Here is a 24,023-nt window from a genome sequence, read left to right on the forward strand (position 1 = left end):
CAGCGTGGGAAACAACTGCAGACACTCCTGCAAAATCACTAGCATGTGTGCAGACGGAACATCGCTGGTTCGACTCCAACGGGGACGTTCAGGAGCCCAGATTAAACAAGAACTTTCTGTATTTGCTGTATTTCAGTTCCAGTTCTGTCGACTCGGAGGAGCTGAAGGTTTCGGTTGAAACAAGTGTTACGTTGCTGGGCCCCAAGGCTCGGAACTGGAAAACACACGTGGGTGTTGCGAACAGCGACCATAGAAGGGCCCATGACCCTACCGGACAGTGTACCGCGTGTACCGAGGATAACGCGGTAAACATTCTTAACTACTAAGCTTTATTTATATCACACTCTTTTCCCCAAGGCAACTTACAGTATGGGTTTGTACCCTTTACCTTGATTTACCCATTTGTACAGCTGGGTCATTTACTGTATCAGTTCTGGCTAAGCACCGTGGTTCGGGGTATTATGGCGGGTCGGGGGGTGGAGGGACTGAACTTGGGTCATTGACTGAAAAAGAGCTCCAACCACTGCTGCCCCCTGCAACTATTCAGATGGTTGTTGGTTCAAATGCAAGAATCACCTTGTGGGATTCTTGATTGTGCTAATGACTCTGAACCCTCGCAGTAAAAACATGGTATTACATGCCGGTCAGGAACATCGGTTTGATTGAAGGAATTTACTGAGAAAATGGTGCGACAAGTTTCTGAGGGCAGACTAAAGCACATGGGTCTGTTTGTCTGTCTCTCTCACTCACACACACACTTACTCATGGAGCTCTGGCCACTCAAGGAACTGCGGAGGCTCTCCACAGACCCTCCGGCCTTCAGCTTGGGTGGTTTCTCCAGGGAGTCCGTGTCTGGCTGGGGGGACTGCGGAGAGCTGGGGGTCACGTCAGGACTCGACTGCACAGAGAGAGAAAGAAAATAAAAAAAGTAGAGCATGTTCAATTTGGACTTTCTTCACATTTATTTCATAAAATTTCACTCTCTATCAAAGCAGACACCACATGCGTTTACTATCCCAGCAGATAGGTGGCGGTAAAGAGCAAAGTGTGTGGAACCACCTTAATTCAACTCACTTTCACAGTGTTTACGGCTGAATCTCCTGACTGCTGGTGATGAGCAACACGATGAGGGACATTGCACGTTTGTAAAAGGAACCGGTCAAAAAAAAAAAAAAAAACTTGCACTGGCTAGTTGTTCCTACAACACATTTTTAATCAATATAAACGTGTTTAAACAAACAGTAATGCAGCTCAAAGGCTTGAAAGCGTTCGCATTAATTATAGCTGCATCCGAGAGTTTTACGGAACCCAAGCAGGTTCGTAACATCTGAAGCAACCTGCAAAGGGCCGCATTAAATATACCGTCGCGCGGTTTGAGGCGTATATTCCGAAACCGCTTCGCACACACAGGCGCGCACACCTGCTCAGACACGGAGCTGCTGTACTTCTTGGAGATCCTCTTCTTCATGGTCTCCTTCACAGACTTCACCTTCTTGCCCAGGGAGATGCGAGAGGTGGAGGGAGACTTCACCACATCCCTGTATATCGGCTCCTGCTCCTTACCCTGGGGTTACACACGGACAGCAGGGGGCGTAGCGGTCAAGGTACTGAAACAAGGTTCGGAAAAGGGATAAGAACAAAGAAAAGGCGATGCGGGGCTTACGGCTGTTTCTCCAGCAGTACTGACGACGTGGAGAGTGCGGTTAGACAAGTCGAATCCCCCGAAACTGCAGGTTCTCTGGGAGGGGGGGGTGATTAGAAAGGGTGAGAAATGACCGATAAAACCCTCGCCCCCTTCCCCAATCACTTCACCCAGTCACTCATGCTTGGCACAAAGATGGAAGGAAGCTGGTTCATGGGAGAATGGGTCTGTGCCTTCAGCTCTGAGGACCCGTACAGCAGAAGAGCACAGTAAAGTCCATCTCGGGGCACCACTTAATACAGCGCCCGCGACTTTCATCAGCACTTTTGACAGAGGTCACACACATGCATTCCTCAGGTTATGAGCACGGGAAGGAGAAGTGTTTGCAACAGCCGTCGCTCTGCGTACGTAGACATATCGACTTTTTCACGTATCATCCATCGGTATGCTGCTTTGAGCCTGTGCTGTGCAAAAAATTTTTAAAAAAAAATGTAATTTAAATTGGAATTGTTTGTAATGCCAATGCCAGTCAATGAAAGGTTAATACAGACACCTCTCATTTTATCAGCTGGATATGTTCTATTAAAAAAAAAAAAAAAAAACACTCAGCTATAACTGCAATAAATAAAAATATGTTATGACCAATCTCTTGCTACATTAAAAGTAAAGCTTAAAATAATATAAAATGTCATCTCCAGCTGAATGCCGACTGCTGATTTTATGCTAGAAAAATCTTCCTAGGATAAAATGCCTATTATAAAAATGCCCCTAATCTTGTTATTGAACTCCAAAGCAGTTCCTGTTTGCTCTTTACTGCCATCTATTGGTTCGGAGGATAAACACAGGTGACATTCCCTCCATAACAAATTCGAGGAAACAGATAAAGCAAAGTACTACTAAAAACAAACCAGAAAAAAATTAAGTTCATAACTTGACCCTTCATAGCACGAGAAGCCAGTGCATTCTGCAACACTCTTCATAGTAAGACCTAACAAGTTTACAGACTGTCACGTAGTTTTTTTTTTTTTTTTTTTCCCCCCTCCCTTCCCCCCTTTGGTGGGGAGCATTCCAGGTTTGGTACACTGGACCATGGGTAGTCCCCCGTGGTGTCACTCTTCCAGAAAAATCCAGGATGTTGTAAATGCTGTCTGGTCCAGCAAGGTCAAAGATCATTATCCAGCATGAAGCCATCACTGAGCGCCGGGGGCTTCGGCAGGGAGGGAGCGCAGCTTTGAGAACAGCACAACGAGGTCTGTCCGGTACAGTTCACAGGCAGAGCGGATGTTTGATATCGATGAGATGGTCGCGCATGCAGAAATTATCTTCCACAAAACACGAGCGTCGCCATGCCAACCAAGTCACAGTGGCCAAAAATTAAATAAATAAAAAACCCATAAAAAGAACTTACGGATGAGCACATTAAGGCTATGGATGGTCACCACTATCACCGAACACGACGGCAGAGCGACTCGATTTCCACAAGGTTGCAGAAGAGCGCCGCCACATGACCACTTCCTGCGTCTACAGCAGCTCTCAACTTGCATAATTTATCTCAAATTACTCTCCAATGTGACTTACAATCTCAGGGTTGTACACGATGCTTACAATGATTTACCCAGTTGTACAGCAGGGTGTTTTTTGTTGCATCGGTTCAGGATAAGCGCCTTTATGAAGGGTGCTACAACAGGAGTGAGATTGGAACCCGACACCTTCAGACTGCAAGGTGGTGGCAGTTACCCTCAGGAAACGGTGTACTCTGTGACCAATCTGGACAGGAAGTCCTTCCCTGACCGTACCGCTACGTGCAACCGGGGACAGCGAGGAAGCTGAAACTCATCCGGAACCCGCCTGCGTCACGGGTGATGAGCTAAAAACCCCGTGGCATCACTGCCTATGACTGGACCTCTCCTGCAACCTTGTAGGAAGTCCCCCTGGGGGGTGCCATTCCCAACACACTCACAGACTTCTGCTGAATGCGCAACAGAACACGCTTGGTACAGCGGTCGACGCTGGCCGCCCACTTCCTGTCCGACTCGCCGTCCTCGTCCAGCAGGCGACGCCGCAGGTCGTGGCGCTCGGCCCTTCCCAGGGTGCGGTCCGCCACGGGTCGGACCAGCTGCGACCAGCTGAGGTGGCCATGAAGGCTGCGCTCCACCACGTAGGTGATGTTGAACTCACTGACGGCAGTACGGCCGCGCAGCCGCCGCGGGGGGAACGCCCAACCGCCGCCCCTTGCTTTGTCCCGTTGGAGTGGCGCATCGCAGCGCCCCGGCGGGGACGGCGTTGGCGAAGGCTTGGACCGCGACCGCTGATGGAGCAGGTGTTTGGTCGAGTACGAGTAGTTGGGGTCCGGCGTCCTTCTGGGCCGCGCTGCCCTGCGGCCACCCTGCCCGTCCTCTAAGGACACAAGGAAGCGGGGCCACGCCCGGGACACACCGGGGCTGCACACGCCACGCACGCTCTCGCTACTCACCCCGTGGCTGAGCGAGGAGAGCGCTCTCCGCATCTCGCCGTCCGTCATGGAGCGCGTCACCCGGGGGTCATCCTCACCGCCACCCTCTGCTTCCGAGAACGACGATCCGCTGCCGCCGACACCCGCCCCTTGCCCTCCAGGTTTGCGTCCCTGATGCACGAGGCCTTGGCTGCTGCCCGTGCGTCCCACCGCCTTCACCAGCCTGTGTCCGCTCCACGTGTCCAGGCTGCTGGATGAGGGCGACGTGGTGAGGCTGTCCGTGTCCCCATCCAGAAAGAGCTGCTCCTGGAATAGGCTGGATAGAGACTGGTCCTGGGGGACGCTGGGTTTCTTGACGCCAGCATAGAGAGCTGCCTTGTCCTCGCACGTCGGGGAGGCCTCGAACCCGAGCGCATCTGTTGCGGCAAGAGACGGAAGAAACCACGAGTCACCGAGACAGGAGTGCGTTCAACACCTCCAGCTGGCGTCAAGAGCTCCCACCCAAAGAAACGTCAACATCACCAAGGCAGCCAAACACCTCCCGCTAATGAATGGCTGGACAGTCCCCGCCCCCGGCACATCGCTGCCTCTCCGTCCGTACCTTCAGAACCCGGCCTCCGCCCCTCCTCCACCTTTATGAGCTTCTTGCGAACCCGGCGGGTGGAGCTGACCAACTTGTGAAGCCTCCTGAACTTGAGCGAATCCTCGGCCTCCTCGTCCGACTGCTCCCGTGACTGCAAGGAGGAGGAAGGGAAGCGTCAGGATGGGGCCAGGAGCGGGGCTCTGCCCCGCGGCATTATGGGAGCAGCCCATAATCAAAATTAATCAAGGGCATAGCGTGTTAGCACATCCATGTAGCATCATTTCGGAACCAGATACTGTGCTGACGAGTGGAGCAGACCCACATCCAGAGAGCTGCGCACACCGATGCCCCCCAACCGTGAGCCCCCCCGCTGTGTCTACCCCTCAGCCAAAGTGACATTGATCAGCATTAATGATGATTAGGATCACATTAGTGACAGAATATTAGATGAGTTTAATGAAAGGGTGTTATGGCACACAGCAGCATAAACCCTTCCACACTACTGAAGTAGAAAGCAAGCGCGCGCGCACACGCACACATACTCCAAACAATGTTTAAGAAGGTTTTTTCACTCCGATTCTGTACTATAGAACTGAAGTCTGTCGTTGAGGAGCGGTTATTTCACAGACAAAAAAAAAAAAGACAGCGGGTGGCACAGAGCCATCACCTTGCAATCGGAAGGACGCAGGTTTGAATCCCCCCTCCTGCTGCAATACCCTTCAATGTACTTAGTGTGAACTGATGGTTTTTTTTTTTTTTTTTTTTAAAACCCTGCTGTGTAAATGAGTAAATCAGTTAAGTACCAAACCAAGCACTATTAAGACACCTTAGAGAAAGGTGTCAGTTAAACAGAGACAAATAATTAGCTTCAGATAAATAAATGTAACATGTGCAAAAACACCTGGGGGTTTCTGGGAACTTCATTTAATTATGTCAGTGGAAGTGACCTTTTACAGCTCAGGTCCTGATGTAAAGATGTCAGGTGGCCGAGGACAAAAATAAACGGTTATGACATCACAAGCACTGTGTGTACGTGCTGTGGGTGGCTGGGGGGTGGGAGGGTCTGTTTGCCATCAGCTTCACTAGAACACGTGTCCCATTAAGTGTAGAGATGTATTTAGCTGGTCCCTTCCCAAAGGAGCTGGGCATGGCACCGGGATGACTGGGTTCGAGTCGCACGTGGAAGTGATGCTGGGCCATGTAGGAAGGGGTTCCAAACCTGAACTACTTCCAGCCACAATTAGAGCAACTGAGATGCAAATAGGTCCATGTGAGCGCAGAGCATGACTTTGCAGCGCAACTGTAACCGCGAGCATCATGACCACACGTAGTATAAGCATGGAGTCGGAGCCATTTCAGGTGGGGGCTGTGAAACCACTCAGACATAATAGACCCTCGGGGGCCCAACTGAGCGATGCCTCCCAAACACACACACACACACACACACACACTTGGGAGCACAGTCTTTTTTCAAACTCTTGCAGTTATGGTTTATTCCTACACTTAAAGGTTCTCTCTAAAGCACCTTAAAATCCTAAGTTTTTTTACTGTGATTTACATATTCAAACAGCACGGTAGTTTTTATTCTATCAGATCAGGTTTCATCAAGGGTACTGCAGCAGGAGGTGGGATTTGAACAGCTCTAACCACTACGCTGCCCGGTGCCCCTTCTCTGACTCTGACCTTTTGAAGATGCGCCTCCACAACCTACCGATTCAACCCAACTCATTAGGCGCTGCTCCACCTGCGTTTCTGAGTCATGTGAGCGCACCATGTGGGAGCGTGTGCATGGCCCCTCCGCCCCCGAGTCCCGAACCATACGTTGCTTTCGGGAGGCAGCGGGGGAGGGTCTCCTCCTGACCCCAGTGACCTTCCTACATCCTTAATGACTGACAAAGGAACGTGGGAGGTGCAGGGGAAGAGAGTTCCTGTGACACACACCCACTGGGAGGTGCTCTCTTCTCCCTGTAACCATCCAGGGTGCTAGTTCTCACACACACACACACACACACACACACACACACACACACGACCTGAGCCATGCCAAGCGGCGATACAATTTCTATCCAACAGCCAGAGTGCCCTTTGACCTCTCCTGAGACTGCCCCGTGTGCTCCGTGGTTCCCTCTATCTACCAGCAGGTGGTGTAGCGATTAAGGTTACAGGTTCAAGTCCCTGGAGAAAGCAGACAGCAATGGACACCCTTAGACCGACACCACCTTAGGCCACGTAACGCGTTTGTGGGGCTAACTGGAAAAAGCCAGCGGAGAAAACTCCACATCTTCAGTGAGATTAGAACCAAACGTTGTGCGGTCGTGTGACTGAAGGCAGCAGTGGGGAAAACCCTGCTCAGAGCTTAGCTCTGCCCGCTGCGATCGCACAGTCGCATTCGTTAGGGTAGTTTTTCCGTTTCCTCGCTCAAGGGTACAGCAGCAGCTCGTCTGCCGAGACTTGAACCCACAACCACGTGTCCTCGACCACACCACGCTCCGCTTTCTACAGGTGAACAACAGCGGTGAGACAGACAGCTGCCCTGCGGCGGGTGTTCCTGGACGTCTCGGGCCGGCACTGGTGCGAGGAGGCGGACGGGGGCGGTACTTACGTTGCAGTTGGACGACTCGTTTACAGCGGGACTCGAGCCGTCCGTCCACTCTGTACTGCCTGTACCGGCGCATTGTCTGCTCTGGGCCTCATACTCCTTCAGCTACGGAGAAGAAGAGGTTGAGAGAGGGCGCCCTCTCCTACAGCAGCGTCCAGCACAGAGAGCACAGCGACACATTCGCACCCTTTGTCATCATCTCCACCTTTCATTATGCTTGCAAATGAGGGGGCGGGGTTTCCCATCGGTGGGAGGAGCATTCACTTCTGATTGACAGCTTCCCAGCACTTCTGATTTGTGGGGAGCAGGGAAGGAGAGGAGCCAAGAGAGCATCCAATGGAGACGCAGCGCTACCCCTCCGCCGCAGAACCAACATCCCCCTAGTCTAACAAGTAGCCTAGCAGCGCCGGTTAGCGTGTGAGGAGAGAGGAAGACGTTATATGAGGTTAAGGCGAGTCCTTTTAGTGATCTAGAAAGGGTTATGTAGAGGACAGGGGCGGAGCAAACAACAAAGGGGCGGAGCAAGCCGCAGATGGGGGCGGCGCAGGCCTCGGAGAAGGGGGCGTGGGGTCCTACCCGGGCCAGAGCTTCCTCCACTGTGATCATCTTCTCCTTCACCATCATCATCAGCTGAATGCGTTCCTCATCACTCATGGTGATCTCGCTGGCGATGTAGCCGACGTCCTCCCCTGGGGCGGAGAGGTCAGAGGTCAGCAGACGCAGGGCGAGCGGAAGGCAAACCGTTCTCCAAAGGTGTCCTGGGGTGAACAGGTGGACACACCGTACCTTTGGACGTCTGGCGCGCGATGCCTTTCTGCGACTTGCGGAAATTCTGCCAGAAGGACTTGTTCTTCTTCTTACCGTCCCACTTCCCTGGAGGGTCGAACCCAGGAACAAGACAGGTGAGGAGCGGACGGGACAATGACAGGAGCCCGAAAGGGTCGGGCAGGCACGGGAAGGCCTGCGATAAGACTCCGCGTGCTGTCTGTACACATGTGGCACAGTGGTTAAGGAGACGAAGGTAACCTGAAGGTTGCTGGTTCAAGGCCCCGTTGCCATTCCTGCTGTAGTACCCTTGAGCAAGTTACCGTTTGACCCATTCAGGCTACAGGGGAGGTCACTTGGGATTACAGCGTCATCTCAGCAGCGAGCCGTTAGCATTTCGAATTCTATTACAAACAGCCGAGTTACGACTTCTGCAAGATATGAACATTTTTCCCCCCCATTTATTTTCCATCTCCGCATTTTCTAGCATTTCTGTCTGTAGCAGAGCCAACAGATGACTAAAGAACACCCAAACCGAACAGGAGAGCGGGACCGCCTTTGTTCAACTCGCTTCCGCAGCGTTCACGGCTCGTGTCCGGCGTTCCCGCAACTCGGCGATCAATAACGGGACGTGGAGCGTAACGCACGTTTATGCGATCAATCAGACGATCGACGAGCAGGGAATAGTACCTTGTGTAGATTACCTTCACTTTCACAGTTTAAATTAGTTTTATTTGCAATATCGTTGGAAGTATTAGAGTTGAGTTGTCGGTGGTAAATGTGACAACTGAAAAAGCGCCAGGTCGCATTTCCAGCAGGAAACAGAGCTGTCACGACACGACACGACGGTGCTCACATGCACCCAGAGCTCGAACCTGCAGCCGAACGGTCCGCACATGGGGAGGACCGATTCCCCTCCCCCCCAAAGTGAGAAAAGAAAGAAAGGAAGAGATACTGACCTCCTGAGCCATCTTCTGAGCTGGACTTGTGCATGGACAGGGACAGCCTGAGGAGGAGAACACAGGTTGCACAAAAATATACATGCAGAGCCCCGTAACCGTGGCAACGGTTAAATGACATCCCCCCACCCCGCTGACCTGCTCTCCAACATGGTCCTCTGCATGGTGACACTCACATCTGACACGTCTGCTGCGACTCAAAACCAGACTGAATGGTTTTGTCCTGTTTAGCGATGCTACGTACCCCCCCCCCCCCCCCAACTCTCCGGCACAGTCAGCCAATCAGAATGAGGGCTGACAGGACTCGGCCCCCTCCCCAGAACAGCAGGCCCTTTCACAATGGATGGGCAGCCCTGTGTAACTAGCGTTACCCCCACCTCCCACCCTCTTTCACACTTGTCACAGCAGTTAGGTTGGCGGGCGTTTTGTGTGCGAGAGCAACGGCGCTGCGCAGGTCGACCGCCAGATGGCAGCAGCGGCACCGGCAGCGCGGCCGCAAACAGAACTCCTGAGAAAGCAGCCAAACCGCAGGGAGGAGCCGCTGGGACGTGGCGGGTCTCGATATATAACCCGCCGGCTCGAACCTCGCTCTAGAATGCGCCGGGCAGCTGCGAAGTTCGCCACCAGAGGGGGCCGGCGCCTTCTGGGATGCGCGGTACGTAAAGAGCCGCTCCAGGAATGCTGCGGTTCTGCTTCTGCTGACGTCCCCTTTTCCGCGGGCACAAAACAAACACCGAGCCGGACTGGGTGAAACGGCTCGCCGTTAACAAGCCGGGCAAGGTCACTTCCTGTCTAAACAAGGAACGGCCAAGGCTCAACAACAGCCAGCGCGCCCGACAGCCCCGGCCCACGCGGCGCCTGTTTGTGGAACACATTCTCGAACCATTACGGAGCACCGGGTGGCGGTGGCACAAAGTACTGCGTCTGGGCCGGGATCGCATCTCCATCTGATTCGCACATGTTAACTCCCCCCGGAGACCCCCCCCCCCCCCCCCACACATTATCTACGCACATATTTACTTTGCGCATTTTAAATTAAGTTCTCCATGAATTCAACCGCAGGGAGCCACTCACCAGGGGTTCTGGTCATAAATCCCAAGGCCTTAACCACAGCACCACCTGCGGCCCCAAAGTTACTATAAGAACCAGAGCAGGCGCGGTGGGCCGATTCCGACTCGGACCAGCCCCTGCGGTGAGAAAGGCACCCCTGGAGATGCCGAAGCTGATCAGCGACGTTAACTCCCGCAAGGTGAAGCGGGTCGGGACCCACACAGATACTGCAGGCGGCCACCATCACCCCCCTTACCACCACAGCCCAGCCCCAACGTGTCCCCTTCATGGCTGGGAAGCATGTCCGCCACATGAAGATGAAAGCGAGCGCCACGGCGATGGGCACGGCCCTCCTGGCCGGGTAGGTGAACGCAGCGTTCCGATTGGTGCTGTGCAAGTGGGCGTGGCTCTGTATTAACCAGGATGCTAAAGGAACCCGGGGACGCAGCGCTTGGCCGACAGTCTGTTTTCCACAGACTCTACAGCCTGCCAGTAATTACAAGCAGAAGTATATTTAAATACATTCACACTGTGCGCTCTATGCGAGCGCCGCTAGCTACCCCAGTTATCGGTAAACTTAACGGTTAAGGAACTATTTATTAGGCCCTTAAATCGCCTTAATTGAAACATCCAGCTGTTCTAATGTACTTTTGCGACTCTTGCGACTCTTGATCTGCAGAAGGGAACAACCGGGCTACTCTTGAGCGCTGGAGCGGTTTGCTGGGCCTCCAGCCCATTAGCATATCACTAGGTTGCCACGGCAGCCACCCTGTAGGCAGCGCCAAAGGTCCTGCTCCTTGCCAGCCAAAACAACCCCTCCTCAATCGCCCGCTTCCCTACCCCCACCTTCACCGGGAGTCCGTCGGAACGGCCAAGGGCTGCGTTCTGATTCGATTACGCTGAAACATCGGGCTGTCGGGACCCCCCCCCCCAGTACACATCAGGCATTTTTTACCCCCATTTGGTTGAAAGTGAGGCTGCTGGGGTGTGGCCGCACCGCACAGGTAGGGGGTGCAGTAGCTACAGTGCCTTTCCATACAAATCCCGGGGCTGCCGAATAGCCTGCCCCACCTTCCTATTGGCTAGTGGAGGATAACCTGGACTCATCTGGTCAGCAGGGGGCAAAGCAGTTAATTAACTGAGGGAATTAGGTTACCTATGAGATAGCAGGGTAAATTAATCAGTGCTGGGAATTAACTTGACCGCCTCCCTTGTGACTGTACCCAGGCAGGGCGCTTACTGGCAGCAATGACATCGCTATGACGACCGTTATCGTGGCATCGCCAACTTCCCGTCAATCCGGGTGCTGACGACGTGACCCGGCTCAAGTGTTGCGTGACAGCAGCATGCGGGTGGGAGGGAGGGAGGGGAAAATACATCTCCTGGTACTTACAGCATTCAGATGGGCATGGGGGGGGGCATATTCACCCCCCCCCCCCCCAGTACATACAATAGGTGGAAGTGTGGCAGCGCAGGGAGCAAATGGCAGCAACAAGGAGGTCAAAAGGAAACATTAGCGGTTCCTTCCGGTCCCTTCCGGTCGCTCCCAGGGGGGACAGAGACGAGGATGCGGTCACAGCGAGATTTCCGGTTACATGTGGGGACCAGCGTGGATGAATGGATCCCGAGGCATCGTGGGACAGGCCAGTCACTTCCCCTCATCCACAGTCATCCAGAGTGGTCATCCCGAGGGTGCGCAGTGGGCTTTGGTCACATCAAGACCACCGATGTGACACACACTCACCCCCCATCCCCATCCCCTCCCCCACTGGACGTTTATTCGGATATTATTCACCCTGCCGGAATGTAACTAATGTCATTTATTGAGTGCCGGAGAAGGTTCATCAGGGGTCGCGATCCCAGGTGAGTGTCAGATGAGCGTACCAAATGGTGTGTGAAGAGTTGTCTCTCTGTCTCCTCAACACACACACACACACACACACACACACACACACACACACGTTGATGGCGTCTCACTTCTGGTATAATAAAGAAAGGAGTCTTACTTTCTCTCGCTCTCCGGGGTCGACACCGTGCTGCTGAGTCCCAGTGACTCCTGCAGGCAGAAACAGTATTGCGGTCATTGCTGGGTACGGAAGAAACAAAACCTCACCTACGTACCCACACACACACACACACACACACACACACACCTGGATCTCTGAGCGTAGCTGGAGTGAAGAGGGGACGCCTTCTGTCTTCTCCTGCAAGACGGCAAAAACACACAAGTTACAAGACAGAAGTTAGAAAGAGCGCCAAACACACACACACACACACACACACACACACACACACACACACACACACACACACACACACACACCAGGTGACCAGGCCTTTCACAAACATGGTCCTGGAATAACGTGGTGAATAAATGTGTTTCAACTAAAGGAAGAGGATTATAGGAACCCCACTCGAACATGGTCTCGATACCCAGGGATGCGACACCCTGATGGACTCGCTCTGCCGACAGGGCGGTGTGATCTCGCACCTCAATAGGAACGGTCCTGCCTCTTGGGGGTGTTGTTTCCTCAGAGGTGTGCGAGGGGCAGGCAAACAATATTTCAATGCAAAGGAGGCTTTACACCCAGCGGGGGAGGGGGGGGGGACTGCACCCCACCCTCCAAACACCAAGTGGCTCCAGATGAACCGCAACTGGTTCACATTTATTGGTCTGGCACTCATCTGTGAAGCAACTGACAGCATTAAGGTATTTAAACTAATTCACCCATTTATACAGCTGGGTCATTTTTACCGTATCAATTCAGGGTAAGTACCACGATCGAGGGCACGGCAGCAAGAGTTGGGATTTGAACCTGCAACCTTCGGGTCCAAAGGCAGCAGTTCCAACCGCAACACTACCGGCTGTGCAGAAACACGTACAAATGCTCGTTGAAGTTTTGAGATCAAGACGCTTTGTTGCGTCTCGTTGCGCCTAGAATTTCGCAGCAGGACACCAAGGACAAGTCGAACCCGAGCCGCCCCTGAACCTTGTCTCGGGAAGCGATTAAGGACTCCGGCAGTGGCATCTTGACCCATCGGTTTGTTTCGTCCAGTTGCTGTCACAGTGACCGTGGTGTCACGTGTGTCCCCCCCCCCAGCTTCCCATTTTCACTACTTTTCTCACTCAGGGTAATGGGGGAGGGAGGGAGGGCTATTCAGAAAAACTCCAAATTTCATCATCACTTCTTGGTGGCACTTTCAGTCCTGGGGGGTATCATGTGTTTCACTGTTACTCTATTCTGTACTTGAAGGAACCACAAGCATTATTATTATTACTAACAGCACTTTTCCTGTAAATGACGTATAAAGCTTGGTAAATATACTTAGAGATTTTCCCCCATGGCACGTGGCGCAGAGGGCTTTGCCGGGTCCTGCTCTCTGGTGGGTCTGGGGTTCGAGTCCCACTTGGGATGCCCTGTGACAGACTGACGTCCCGTCCACCCGTCCACCCACCACGCCCTGTGTTGCCGGGTTAGGCTCCAGCTCACCGCAACCCCGCTTGGGACAAGTGGAGTCAGGTAATGTGTGTCTATTTTCCCCCATGTATACAAGTGGGGGACATTTTTCATTTACTGTATCAATTCAGGGTAAGTACCCTTCATCAAGGGTACTATAGTAGGTGGTGGGATTTGAACCAGCAGCCTTCTGGTGCGAGGTGACAGCTCTGCCCCCTGTATCTCCTTCTGCCATGTAGAAGAGAGGTGTGAGGAAAAGAAAAATCTCAATATCGAAAAAAAATGTTTTTGACCAGAAGGTTTAGAGTTAAGACTCCAAAGGGCTACAGCTCTGTACCGCGGTACAGCTGTGACTGGGCACAGAAACAAAGTTCAACTGAGTGTTTCCACCCACAGTAGCCACATTGTCCACCCAAGAGCATCATGGGGCCCCCACGGCAGAAACCCTCCCCCTTGGGAGCGAGCGCCTCCCAGCTTCAGGTCTGTAGCCTACAACCCCCCCCCCACCCACCCACCCACCCACCTTCTCCAGCCACTTCCTGTCCAGCCGACCCCCCCCTCCCCCCAACACACAGCCCCTGCCGAACAGCTGAGTTCAGCACTGAGAAGCCATAAAAACATTACAATATTTCATAACACAGTTTGCGAGTGTTTTTGAAGGAGAAGAGATCTATCTGGTGGAGGAGGGGTGGGGGTCTTCCTGAAAACCCAAAATATTATTTTACAGATGGTGGTCAGAAGGAAAGGAACGAAAACAGAAAGAGGCAGAAAAAGAGGAATCCGTCCTTTGCAGACAGTGCAGCGGAACTCACTGGGTTTCCAGATGAGCCCTCTGAGTTACCCCCCCCGCCCCCCCCCGCCTGACAGGAGGAGGTGCAGCGGTCAGAGTCGTCACCTTACAACCAGAACACCCTGAGTTTAAATCCCCACTCCTGTAGTACTTCTGATCAATGTACTGACCCCAACTGATACAGTAAAAATTACCCTGCCGTATAAATATGTAAATCGGTGAAAGTAGCTTAATTAACTGCTTTGAAGAAAAGCAGCAGTTGAATAAGTAAATTTAAATATTAATAAACCAGGTATTCATTGGCAGGGGGGGGTCTCAGTGAAAACATTTAAGCGTCCTGTGCTGGGAAAAGCTGTTTTTACTCTGTTTATACATATAACAGAGAAACAAAACCTCACTTGCAGACAAATGTCTCCAAACCTCCGAAGAAAAGATTCCTCCAGGTGACCACGTGATCCGAGACAGCTGCCTGTCCTCTCTTGTCCCTGCCTGTCCCACCACAGCGCAACCCTATACCCACCCGGTTTCTCCCTGCTGTGTGGTTTTCCAACGGGAGTACAAACATACAGGACTTCCTTAGCAGCCGTTTCCCGCTCTTGCTGGACCACTCTGGAACGCGCCATGAGGTCGGTCCTACACGAGTCTCCATCAGACACCTTGGGGGTCACGCCTCTAAGGGCACAACACTAGCGCTTAGTGCCCCCCCCCCACCCTTAGAGCCGGGGTGGGGCTCCACTGGGCGTCCCCAAGTGACTCCTGCCCCCTATTGAGGACCCCGGTAGGGGGACAGGGTGGTTCATAAGCAAATGGTAACACCATGTCCCAGGGCTGAAAAATTATTATGGGGAATGTCATCCTATTGGCTGGTTGGTCTGTCAATCAACTCAATTTCCCTACTGGGTATAAGAGGGGGCGGGTCTTTTCAGTAAATCCAACCCAAACTCATTCACCTCCAGGTGACAGCTGGGAACTGACACACTAGGAAGTGAGGTCACCCCTCCAACCTTTACAGATGACAAGAAGCCTAGAGGACAAGGTTCCACACACACACACACACACACACACACACACACACACACACACACACACACGGAAGGTTAAGTGGATCTTGGGAGGGACGGTCACCTTCCCTCCATTCCTCCTCAGACCCGCAGCTGCGGTGCTCGTTGGTTCTGAAGAACCAGTAAAGTAGGCCCTTCACCATCTGAGGAGCCATATAAACATTTAACTGGCACCGTCTCCAAACGTGGGTCCGACTGGACGTTGTTCAGGGAAGCTGGACTATGTCACCCAAACACCCCCCCCATCCCGTCCCAATCTGTACAGAGAGAATCACCCAGCAGTGGCTCCGGGGCTGTAAATTCCTCCAGCCCCCCTCCCCCAGTGCTGCGGTGCAGAGCAAAAACTTACACTGATTTACCCATCTACAGAGCAGAGAATTCTCCCTGTATCAATTCAGGGTCGTTACAAGGCACCGCAGCAGGATTCGAACCCAGGAAGCGAACCCAAGCTGATGGTTCCGACCACTGAACCACCTGCGGTCCCGTTACCTCGAGTACACATCGTAGCCCCGGCAAGTCCATACCCCATATCCCAAATTCCGGGGGACAACATACCCCCCATCCCCCAGAAAGGGGTCAGCGAAACGCAGAAAAACACACAGACACACAGGGGGCGCGTGTTTTCACCATCGCTGCCAGTTGCTAGGCAACCCCTCCCAGTGTCCCAGTGGCCGACATCTCCCAGAGAGCACATTCGGAATGACAATGTGGCTGGGAAACAGCGCCCCGCACAGGGACGTCCAATGAGGACGGACGCAGGTAAGGGGGGGGGGCGGACGGACACTTACCATGTCCATCTCCTGGGAGACGTGTCGCCTGCGTAGCTCCTCCATCCTGTCACACACGTCGCTGAAGCAGGTGTTGTAGTATTCGGCGTATTGCTGCGCCAGGTCATCAATGGTCCCCAGGGAGCCGTCCTGCGGGGGACAGGACACACGGCACCTCAGCACAGTGTGGTAAACAGTGTGGCAAAACACGCCGGTAGTGTAAAAGGCCCTGGGCCCGGTGACCTGGCACACGAAGGGCAGGTACTGAGGGACAAGGTCAGAGGCATCCAGCCCTGCGATCACTCACAGAGAGAAGAGCAGAGCCCATACTGCACCAGAAGGGTCATTGTTCAAATCTCAAAAGGCCTTTGATATAAAACCTCATTTACTCCAAAGTGACTCATAGTGTTTAGCCACTTACAGTGATTTACTCATTTATGCAGCTGGGTCATTTCTACTGTATCAATTTCTAGATCAAGGGCATTACAACAACGGGACTCGAACCAACCCAAGTCCGAAGGCATCAGTTCAAAGCCCTTGAGTTTTCCTAGTATATTGAATATGTCTCTATTGTCGCGACCCACTTCTGTTGTGTCACCAACTAAATAAAAATGTCAAAGGGAGCTGCTGTGGTACCTATGAACGAGCCACACGAGTCTAGAAGAGGATCTGCGGTCCTCCGTAAGCTAAACGCCCACAGCCTTCGCACCCTGGACCCTGACGGCAGTGAGCTGCGAACCGGACGCCACTCTGCTGACAGAGGATCCTTTCTTTGCACATCTGAGCTGGGGGGGGGTAGAGTTCCTGCAATTGTGTTCAAACACCTGGAGGAGGGGAGGTGTACAGTGTGACAGCCAACAGTCAAAGGGCAGTGTGACACCCTTGGTGTCGATAAGCCCCGCCCACTTGCCACACAGACAGACCACAAGCCATTGACAGGAAGTGATGGCAGACACACATCCTGTCCTAAACACCACCCGGTGCCGAACCCCCCCCCCCCCCCCACCCTCTCGAAATCACTGTGGGGTGGGGGGTCAGCGATTTTTGGAATGCCCACCCCCTTCCAACAGTCGCTCTTTGCATTCCAGGACCAGTGGGGGTGGGGTGATTGGGAACAGCTGGAGGGGCACCCCCCCTTATACCCCCTCCAGGCCCGATTCTGAATGGAGAACCTGAGAGGGACCCCCACGGCGCGGGTGGAGACCATCTGCCCTCGGGATGGTCCACTGCGGAGCAGGAGGCATCGAAATATCTCTCATTTCAACATGTGGTCAGCTGGGGGGGAGGCATCTTCAATTGAGGTTCTGCAGCTGTGTGACCATGGCAACATGCCATCTCAGAGAACTGCAGGCAGGACAAACGCTCAAGCTCCGCCCCCTTTGGGTCAGCGGATGACCGCATCGTTCCAGACTGCAGGGAGAACGCAATGGAAACATCTGGAGAACCTTCAGGTAAACCAGACAAGCGAGAAACGCCTCCGCCGAGGCGACGGACCGTAACCACGATTCCGAGGAGCACTTTCGTAAGGGTTTCCCGCATGCCCAACCAGCACATGTTCTCGGCAATTCTGTGAAAAATTCTGTGAGAGCGGTCGCTCCGGTCCTGCCTGTAGGGAACACCCTTTTCGCAGAAGGGCCACAGGAGGACCGCAGGGGGTGTGAGCGATGGGGTCGCCCGTCACCGTGATGGCGGGAAACCATTTATCATGGACAGTTTAACAACGCTCCCATCAACCCTACAGACAAGCACAGGTCTTCACGCTGCAGGTTGAGTGGAGTGTGTGTGTGTGTACACACACGAATCTCCACACCCGAGGGCAAGAGGAATGCCCTGTACCTGCCAGAGACCAAACAAGTCTTCAGACGAACCTTGAGCCAAGACTGCCGGGCGCTCAGTGAAAGGAGCGTTTGGGTCTTGATCTCAACACCCGCAAAGAAACGAAACTGTCCGACGTGACCGAATGGGTGGAGGAGGAACACAGCGCACAGCAGTGCACTTTCACCAGCTGAAAGAAAACAGCAACCAACCCCCGCCCCCCCCCCCCATCCAAACAAAACAGTCCCGAAATACAGACTCATTGTGTCTGCAGGAACGTGCGGGATAAGCATCGCATAGTTGCAACACACACGCGCGCACACACACACACACACACACACACACACACACACACACTTCCTGCTCCTGCCTGCGCAGTCAAGGTAAAAGGAGGGATTTGTCCAGTTTGGCACTTTCCACAGTAATCTGACAGGACACCATGATGATTTTAATTAATGCATCGTCTTCCAATGTTATTTTAGTTATATTTGTCAGAACAGGTTACTTGCACCGATTTACCCATTTAAACAGCAGGGTAATTTTCACTGTATTAATTCATGCTGCTACAACAGGGAATGGGATTCAACCCCGAAACTTTCATACTGCATGGCAATTGCTCTAACCACTGCGCCACCTGCTGGCCATTTAAAACAAAGTATTAAGTGAGTGCAGGTTTGATGATTCAAAGAACTGCAGTTAAAGGTCAAAATGCCAGCATGAAACACACACACACACACACACACACACACACACAGTGCTAGCATGCAAAAAAGGTGGGTGTCTTCCTGAGGAAATGCACAGAATTCAAAGAAAGCGCTGCCATAGCAACAGCTACGGAAACCTGCGAGGCTCAACACCCCACCTCCCCAGGAAGGAGCTCTGTTGCTGGGACAGACATATGGACATGGATCGCACTGAGTTGGACTGTGTGTGTATCACTGAACTCAACTCACCAAGGAAAGCCCCCCCCCTCCATATATACTTACAAAACAGCTTGGGGCTCCGACTCAACACCTTCACCTGGAGAAATCCCAACCCAAAGGTGCTGCTTGGCTGCACACACACAGGGCGAAGCTGTCCTCGTCCACACGGCCGGCGGAGCAGTAGCACCGAGTGGCGTTCCGACCCAAACACACACGCAGTGCTGTTCCTGAGCGGGTGTGATGGGCGGGGCGATTCCCAAACACACACACGAAACAAAGAGCGTACCGCAGAAAGGGGGAACGCCCTGGGTGGGAGGGCAGACCCCTGAGGTGTGGAACAGGTGAGACAGGCTCGCCTCTCTCTTACACACACGAAAAGAGCACAATGACAAGTGGAACACACCCTTAAAGAGACACCGCACTTGAACGATCCAATAGGTTAGGAAAGTAACTCCACTCCAGCAAAGCGGTTAAGGGCCAGGTCACGTGACCAAAAGAGGGACTCGTACCCCTTAATTCAGCTAAAATGAATCCATTAATAACTTTGCTCCGTGCGACGACGCTGCTGCTGCTGCGAAGGTGCTCAGTGTCCACACCCAGGGTGGTCTCCCTCCCGGGCTCTTTAACGGACCCCCGTTGCGCCAGGAGCCAAACAGAAGCGCGTTTGAGACACGCGGCCCGCCTGGTCAGCCCGGCATCCGGAACGAGTCAGAACACACACCTCCCCGGGCTCGGCTGCGTGTGAAGGCAGGAACGGAGAGCACTTGATCCGCCATTCAGACCGCAAACGACCGTGTGCAAAGATGTTGGCGTTTTAGAAAACGGAGCCGTTTCCTTGAAATTTGAACGCCATGGGTTCGAATCCCTGCCGCTGCAGAACTTGCCCTGAACCGATTACACCAAAAATTACACCGATTCACCCATTTATACAGCAGAGTAAAATAGCTTAGTGTGCAAACCCAACCCTAAAAGTCAGACTGGAGAAAGTGTGAAACAGCCAATAATAACGGACCGCGTTCGTGTCCTGGTGCACTCTGGGTGGCAAACAGTCTGCCCTATCTCACCACAGTATCTCCATGCTGGTCATAAAACAGGACTGTTAAAGAGGACGGCAGCTGGGCGCTATCTGAAAAGATAAGGTCCACGTGGCCCGAGTGACCCTGCCAGGGGTGCTCCGCTGAGGTGGTCGAACCCAGAACATCTCAGGATTCCCAACCCAACATACAGCACGGTCATAAATCTCAATTATTGACATCAATATGACATCACCACCTGAGAAGCATGATTGTAAATTAACTCAAAACACTTCAAGCGTGTGTAGTGAGCAGTGTACGGTTAGGGTTCTTTACTCTGGTTAAACAAGTTCTCCCAGCTCGGTGCTTCAATTCCGTGGCGTGGAGGACTCTGAAATAACACGAACCGTGAAGGTGAGGAAACATCTCCCTCGGCGAGGGAGGAGCGGGCACTGCGCATGCGCGCGGTCAAGCCTATCAAAGAAGCGGCGTCTCGTAATAAATAACGAACTATAAAACACTGTATCGAATTGTAAATCAGTCTCCCAGCAAAAAAAAAAAAAAAAAAATTTTATAACTGCATAAATGGGTAAAAACTAAGTAGCTTAAAATTCTAAGTCGCTTTTTGGAGAAAAGCGTCAGCTATATAATTGTAATTAACTGTTTCGCGATTAAAACGGTATAACACACACTGTGACTGTATCACACTGCTGCATCATCATCATCATCATCACGATGTCTTTGAAGTGTGTTTGCAGCACACGAAGTTTGTTTGTACACTTTTTCACCAAAAGAAGAACTCTCAGTTTTTTTTACCCATTTTTGAAACAAACTAAGCCCGAACTTTTGTTTGCTTATTTCGGGCCCCTCGAACCGCGGTCAGAACGCGGTCCTGCAGGTTTCCCCGCTTTTCTCCACAGAGCCCGAACCCTGTGGGACAGTTACCTCTGTAAGGCGCTGCTGGGGTCCACGATGAACAGAGACCATCTATCTCACCAGGAGCTCCGCGGGAGAAGCCTGCTGCGATCCAGCCGAGGCGAGGGTTCGAGCTTCGCGCGCGCCCGGCTCACACGCACACGTACACGAACCAACAGAGACCAAAGCGCTCGCAACGGACAATGAGCTTCTTTTCAAGCACACCGGTGGTGAAAAACCTTGGTCACCTTCCTGTTACCCCTCCCCCATCTGCCCCACAACACCCCCTCCTCCCCAACTCACCAGCATCCCCATGACATCAGTCCAGAGCTGCGAGAAGGAGTCTGTGGGAGTGTCGGGGTTCGAACCCCCTCCAGCCTGGTCTCCCTCCATCCTGTCGGTGTGTCACTTGTCCCGTCTGGTCCCCACGGGTCTAACGAACGAGGAGCGCACTTTCTTCAGGTCCCCCTATCACCATGTCCCCCCATGAAGAGCCACGGCGGCCGCAGGTCCGAGGAAAGGAAACCGATCGGCAAGTTCTAGTACACAAGTAACTTAGAGAGGATCTGCGAGGAACCAGTACCAAACTTCTACTGATCTTCTCCAAAACCAGGTCATCAGACAGAGCAGCTGACGCTCCCGGAGTCCGAAAAACAAACTGTGCAGGAGGAGGAGCTCGGAGGGGGAGGGTCCTAGTGAAGGGGGTGGGGGCGGGGGACGGGGGGCGTCCGTCACCCCTGCTCGCGCGCTCACCCGCAGAACGACGGAGCGGAGCGTACAAAGGGAGTGCGAGCCGGGGAAGCGGTGACGTCACACTCGGGAAGAAGCGCAGTAGGCAAGCGGAGTCGACACATTGTAACACGCCGGACGCTCACATGACCGCGCACAGCGACAGAAGACACGAGGGGTTACGGCCTCACACCAATGTTCAACTGGGGATGGTGGTGAAATCAGTCCTAATTCACGCTGAGATCCGAACCCACACTTTTCACACACAAAATAAATACTCCCTTTCATCATGACCAAAGTGTTCTGCAATGTAAGGCAAGCAGCTCCACAACGGTTCGCCCATTTATACAGCAGGGTAAATTTTACTGCATCACAAGGTAAGTCCCTCGATCATATATGTGTAACAACTACCGAGGCCCCACCCGCATCTCACAGGTCACTGCAGGCCTCTCGAGTTTCTCGCCTCCAGTCTCCGTGGTACATTTAAAGTAAGGTTATTCATATTTCATCATTTATTTTGTTTATTGAGTCATGCAGGTGATAAACACCCCTCCTGGGCTGTAGGTTTGGACTGGGATTTGAATCCAGCTCAGTCTGTGTGAAGTTGGACGTTCTCATGGTTATGTGGATTTCCTCCTGGTGCTCTGGTTTCCTCCCACAGTAGAAAGACCTGTCTCAGGTGAATCGGTAACTCTAAATTGCCCATAGTGTGTATGTACGTGCGTTGCGCTGCTCTGCTGTGCAGAAGTGTGAATGACGGGAGGCAGGTTACTGTTGTGTATCTAACACTGCAAGTCAAATACTATTTAATAACCACGGAATGTCACCATGGAGAAAAGTATCTGTCAAATGAATAAACATAAATGTACAAGTAAATGAGAGTACAGATTCTTTTGGAGAGTTGAAGCGGACACACAAAAGATGAGCCACCCAACAGGAGCTGGGGTGCAAACATTCCGACCGCGCTCCAAGAATGTTCCAGCAAGAACGACTACGATGTAAAAACGGTTAAAAGCACCCAGCCCTAGTGCCGCTGCAACGCGCTTCCAAACTATGTGAGCGATGGCATCGGACCGTCCCGTCCAGCACCCCCACCCCACTGCCAGCAGCATGCATTCCCCGCAGACAGGCCCGCAGAGTGGAGCAGCTGCACAGTCACGTGACCCCCGACCACAAAAAGCAGACCATGAGGACCACAGTGTCACTTTCTCCCGCTCTACTCCAGGGTTACACCTGCCTTCAAACTTTTACTTACTCAGTTGCCTCACTCTCTTCTGCAAGGTAACTTACAACATGAGGGTTGTTCACTAATCCACTTACGCTGCTTCACTCATTTATACAGCTGGGTAAATTTTACTGAGTCAGTCAAGAGTACTTGGGGGGGCGCGGTGGCGCAGCAGGTTTGGCCGGGTCCTGCTCTCTGGTGGGTCTGGGGTTCGAGTCCTGCTTGGGGTGCCTTATGATGGACTGGCATCCCGTCCTGGGTTTGTCCCCTCCCCCTCCAGCCTTACGCCCTGTGTTGCGAAGTTAGGCTTCGGCTTGCCACGACCCTGCTGGGGACAAGCGGTTTCAGACGATGCGTGCGAGTCAGGAGTACTACGACAGTAATGGGGATTCAAACCCATGACCTTCAGGTGACAGTTCTAACTACTATGCCACTTGCTGTTCTTGTGTTACTTCTGCCTTACTCCAGGGTTACTCTCACATTACCCCCGTTTCACAGCGGCTCACGAGACCCCAGCAGATCGAACCCGACACTGTAGGGCGCAGCAGATTTACGAACAGCTGAAGTGGATCTGCTAGGGCCTGGGGTGGCTGTGTCAGAGCAAATTAAAAGTGTTGATTTCTTTGGGCCCTGAAGTGTAATCGGTTATTTGGAAAAATATGAACAATGTGATTCTATACCATCTCCCGCCGCTCCGTGACCAGGGTGACCCACCGCGATTCAAATGGCTCTTCTGATTGGCTGCAACAGCTGCGCAGCCGTGTCCTGTTTAGAGGGGGAACTAAAAAGGGCCAGCAGGTGGCGCAGCGGTTAGCGCTGCCACCTTCGTCTCGAAAGACCCAGGATCGAGTCCCACCTCCTCGATCAAAGTATTTACCCTGAATTGATACAATAAAAAATACCTTGCTGTGCATGGGGTAAATCACTATAAGTTCAACGTTGTAAGTTGCTTTCGAGAGGAGTGTCGGATAATTGAAGGTAAACAGCACCTCTTTTCGTCTTCCACCCCCGTTCCCCAGACTCCACCATTACAGTCATGGCCTTTCCACCACCCAGGAGTTCCTCTTGCCCCCTCCCCCATCACACCTTGGGGGCGATAGGCTATCAGTACTTTAATTAAGACGTGGGGGGGGGGCACCTCCTCAGAGGCCTTCTCATTATAACACCCACCCGAAGCACTGGGGGGAGCAGGCGGGGGTGGGGGAGAGGTGTAATCGCCCCATCTCACAAAGTGCCACGCCACCAGACGTAAACAGCAGTGACAGCCGGGGCGGCAG

At 52.9% G+C, this 24,023-nt stretch overlaps 1 protein-coding gene across 8 annotated transcripts in view; it reads right to left on the minus strand.

Annotated features, from left to right (window-relative positions):
* The window catches only part of sash1a (SAM and SH3 domain containing 1a), a 147,024-nt gene that overhangs the window by 11,278 nt on the left and 111,723 nt on the right, over positions 1–24,023 (minus strand). For 2 of the 8 annotated variants that reach the window (XM_029249967.1, XM_029249979.1), the window contains exons 2-13: positions 16,148–16,276; positions 12,204–12,254; positions 12,057–12,106; positions 9,001–9,047; positions 8,063–8,149; positions 7,853–7,965; positions 7,280–7,381; positions 4,696–4,828; positions 3,603–4,510; positions 1,664–1,738; positions 1,421–1,564; positions 763–898 (exon numbers count right to left, since the gene is read on the minus strand). In XM_029249967.1, the coding sequence (XP_029105800.1) occupies positions 763–898; positions 1,421–1,564; positions 1,664–1,738; positions 3,603–4,510; positions 4,696–4,828; positions 7,280–7,381; positions 7,853–7,965; positions 8,063–8,149; positions 9,001–9,047; positions 12,057–12,106; positions 12,204–12,254; positions 16,148–16,276 (1,975 nt within the window). Of the gene's footprint in view, positions 1–762; positions 899–1,420; positions 1,565–1,663; positions 1,739–3,602; positions 4,511–4,695; positions 4,829–7,279; positions 7,382–7,852; positions 7,966–8,062; positions 8,150–9,000; positions 9,048–12,056; positions 12,107–12,203; positions 12,255–16,147; positions 16,277–18,927; positions 19,058–20,822; positions 20,979–21,095; positions 21,431–24,023 lie in introns of those variants that run through there. The other 6 variants (XM_029249982.1, XM_029249973.1, XM_029249976.1 and 3 more) reach the window with 6 other exon arrangements.

The sequence above is a fragment of the Scleropages formosus genome, chromosome 1, assembly GCF_900964775.1.
Source record: "Scleropages formosus chromosome 1, fSclFor1.1, whole genome shotgun sequence".
NCBI classification, from domain to species: Eukaryota; Metazoa; Chordata; class Actinopteri; order Osteoglossiformes; family Osteoglossidae; genus Scleropages; species Scleropages formosus.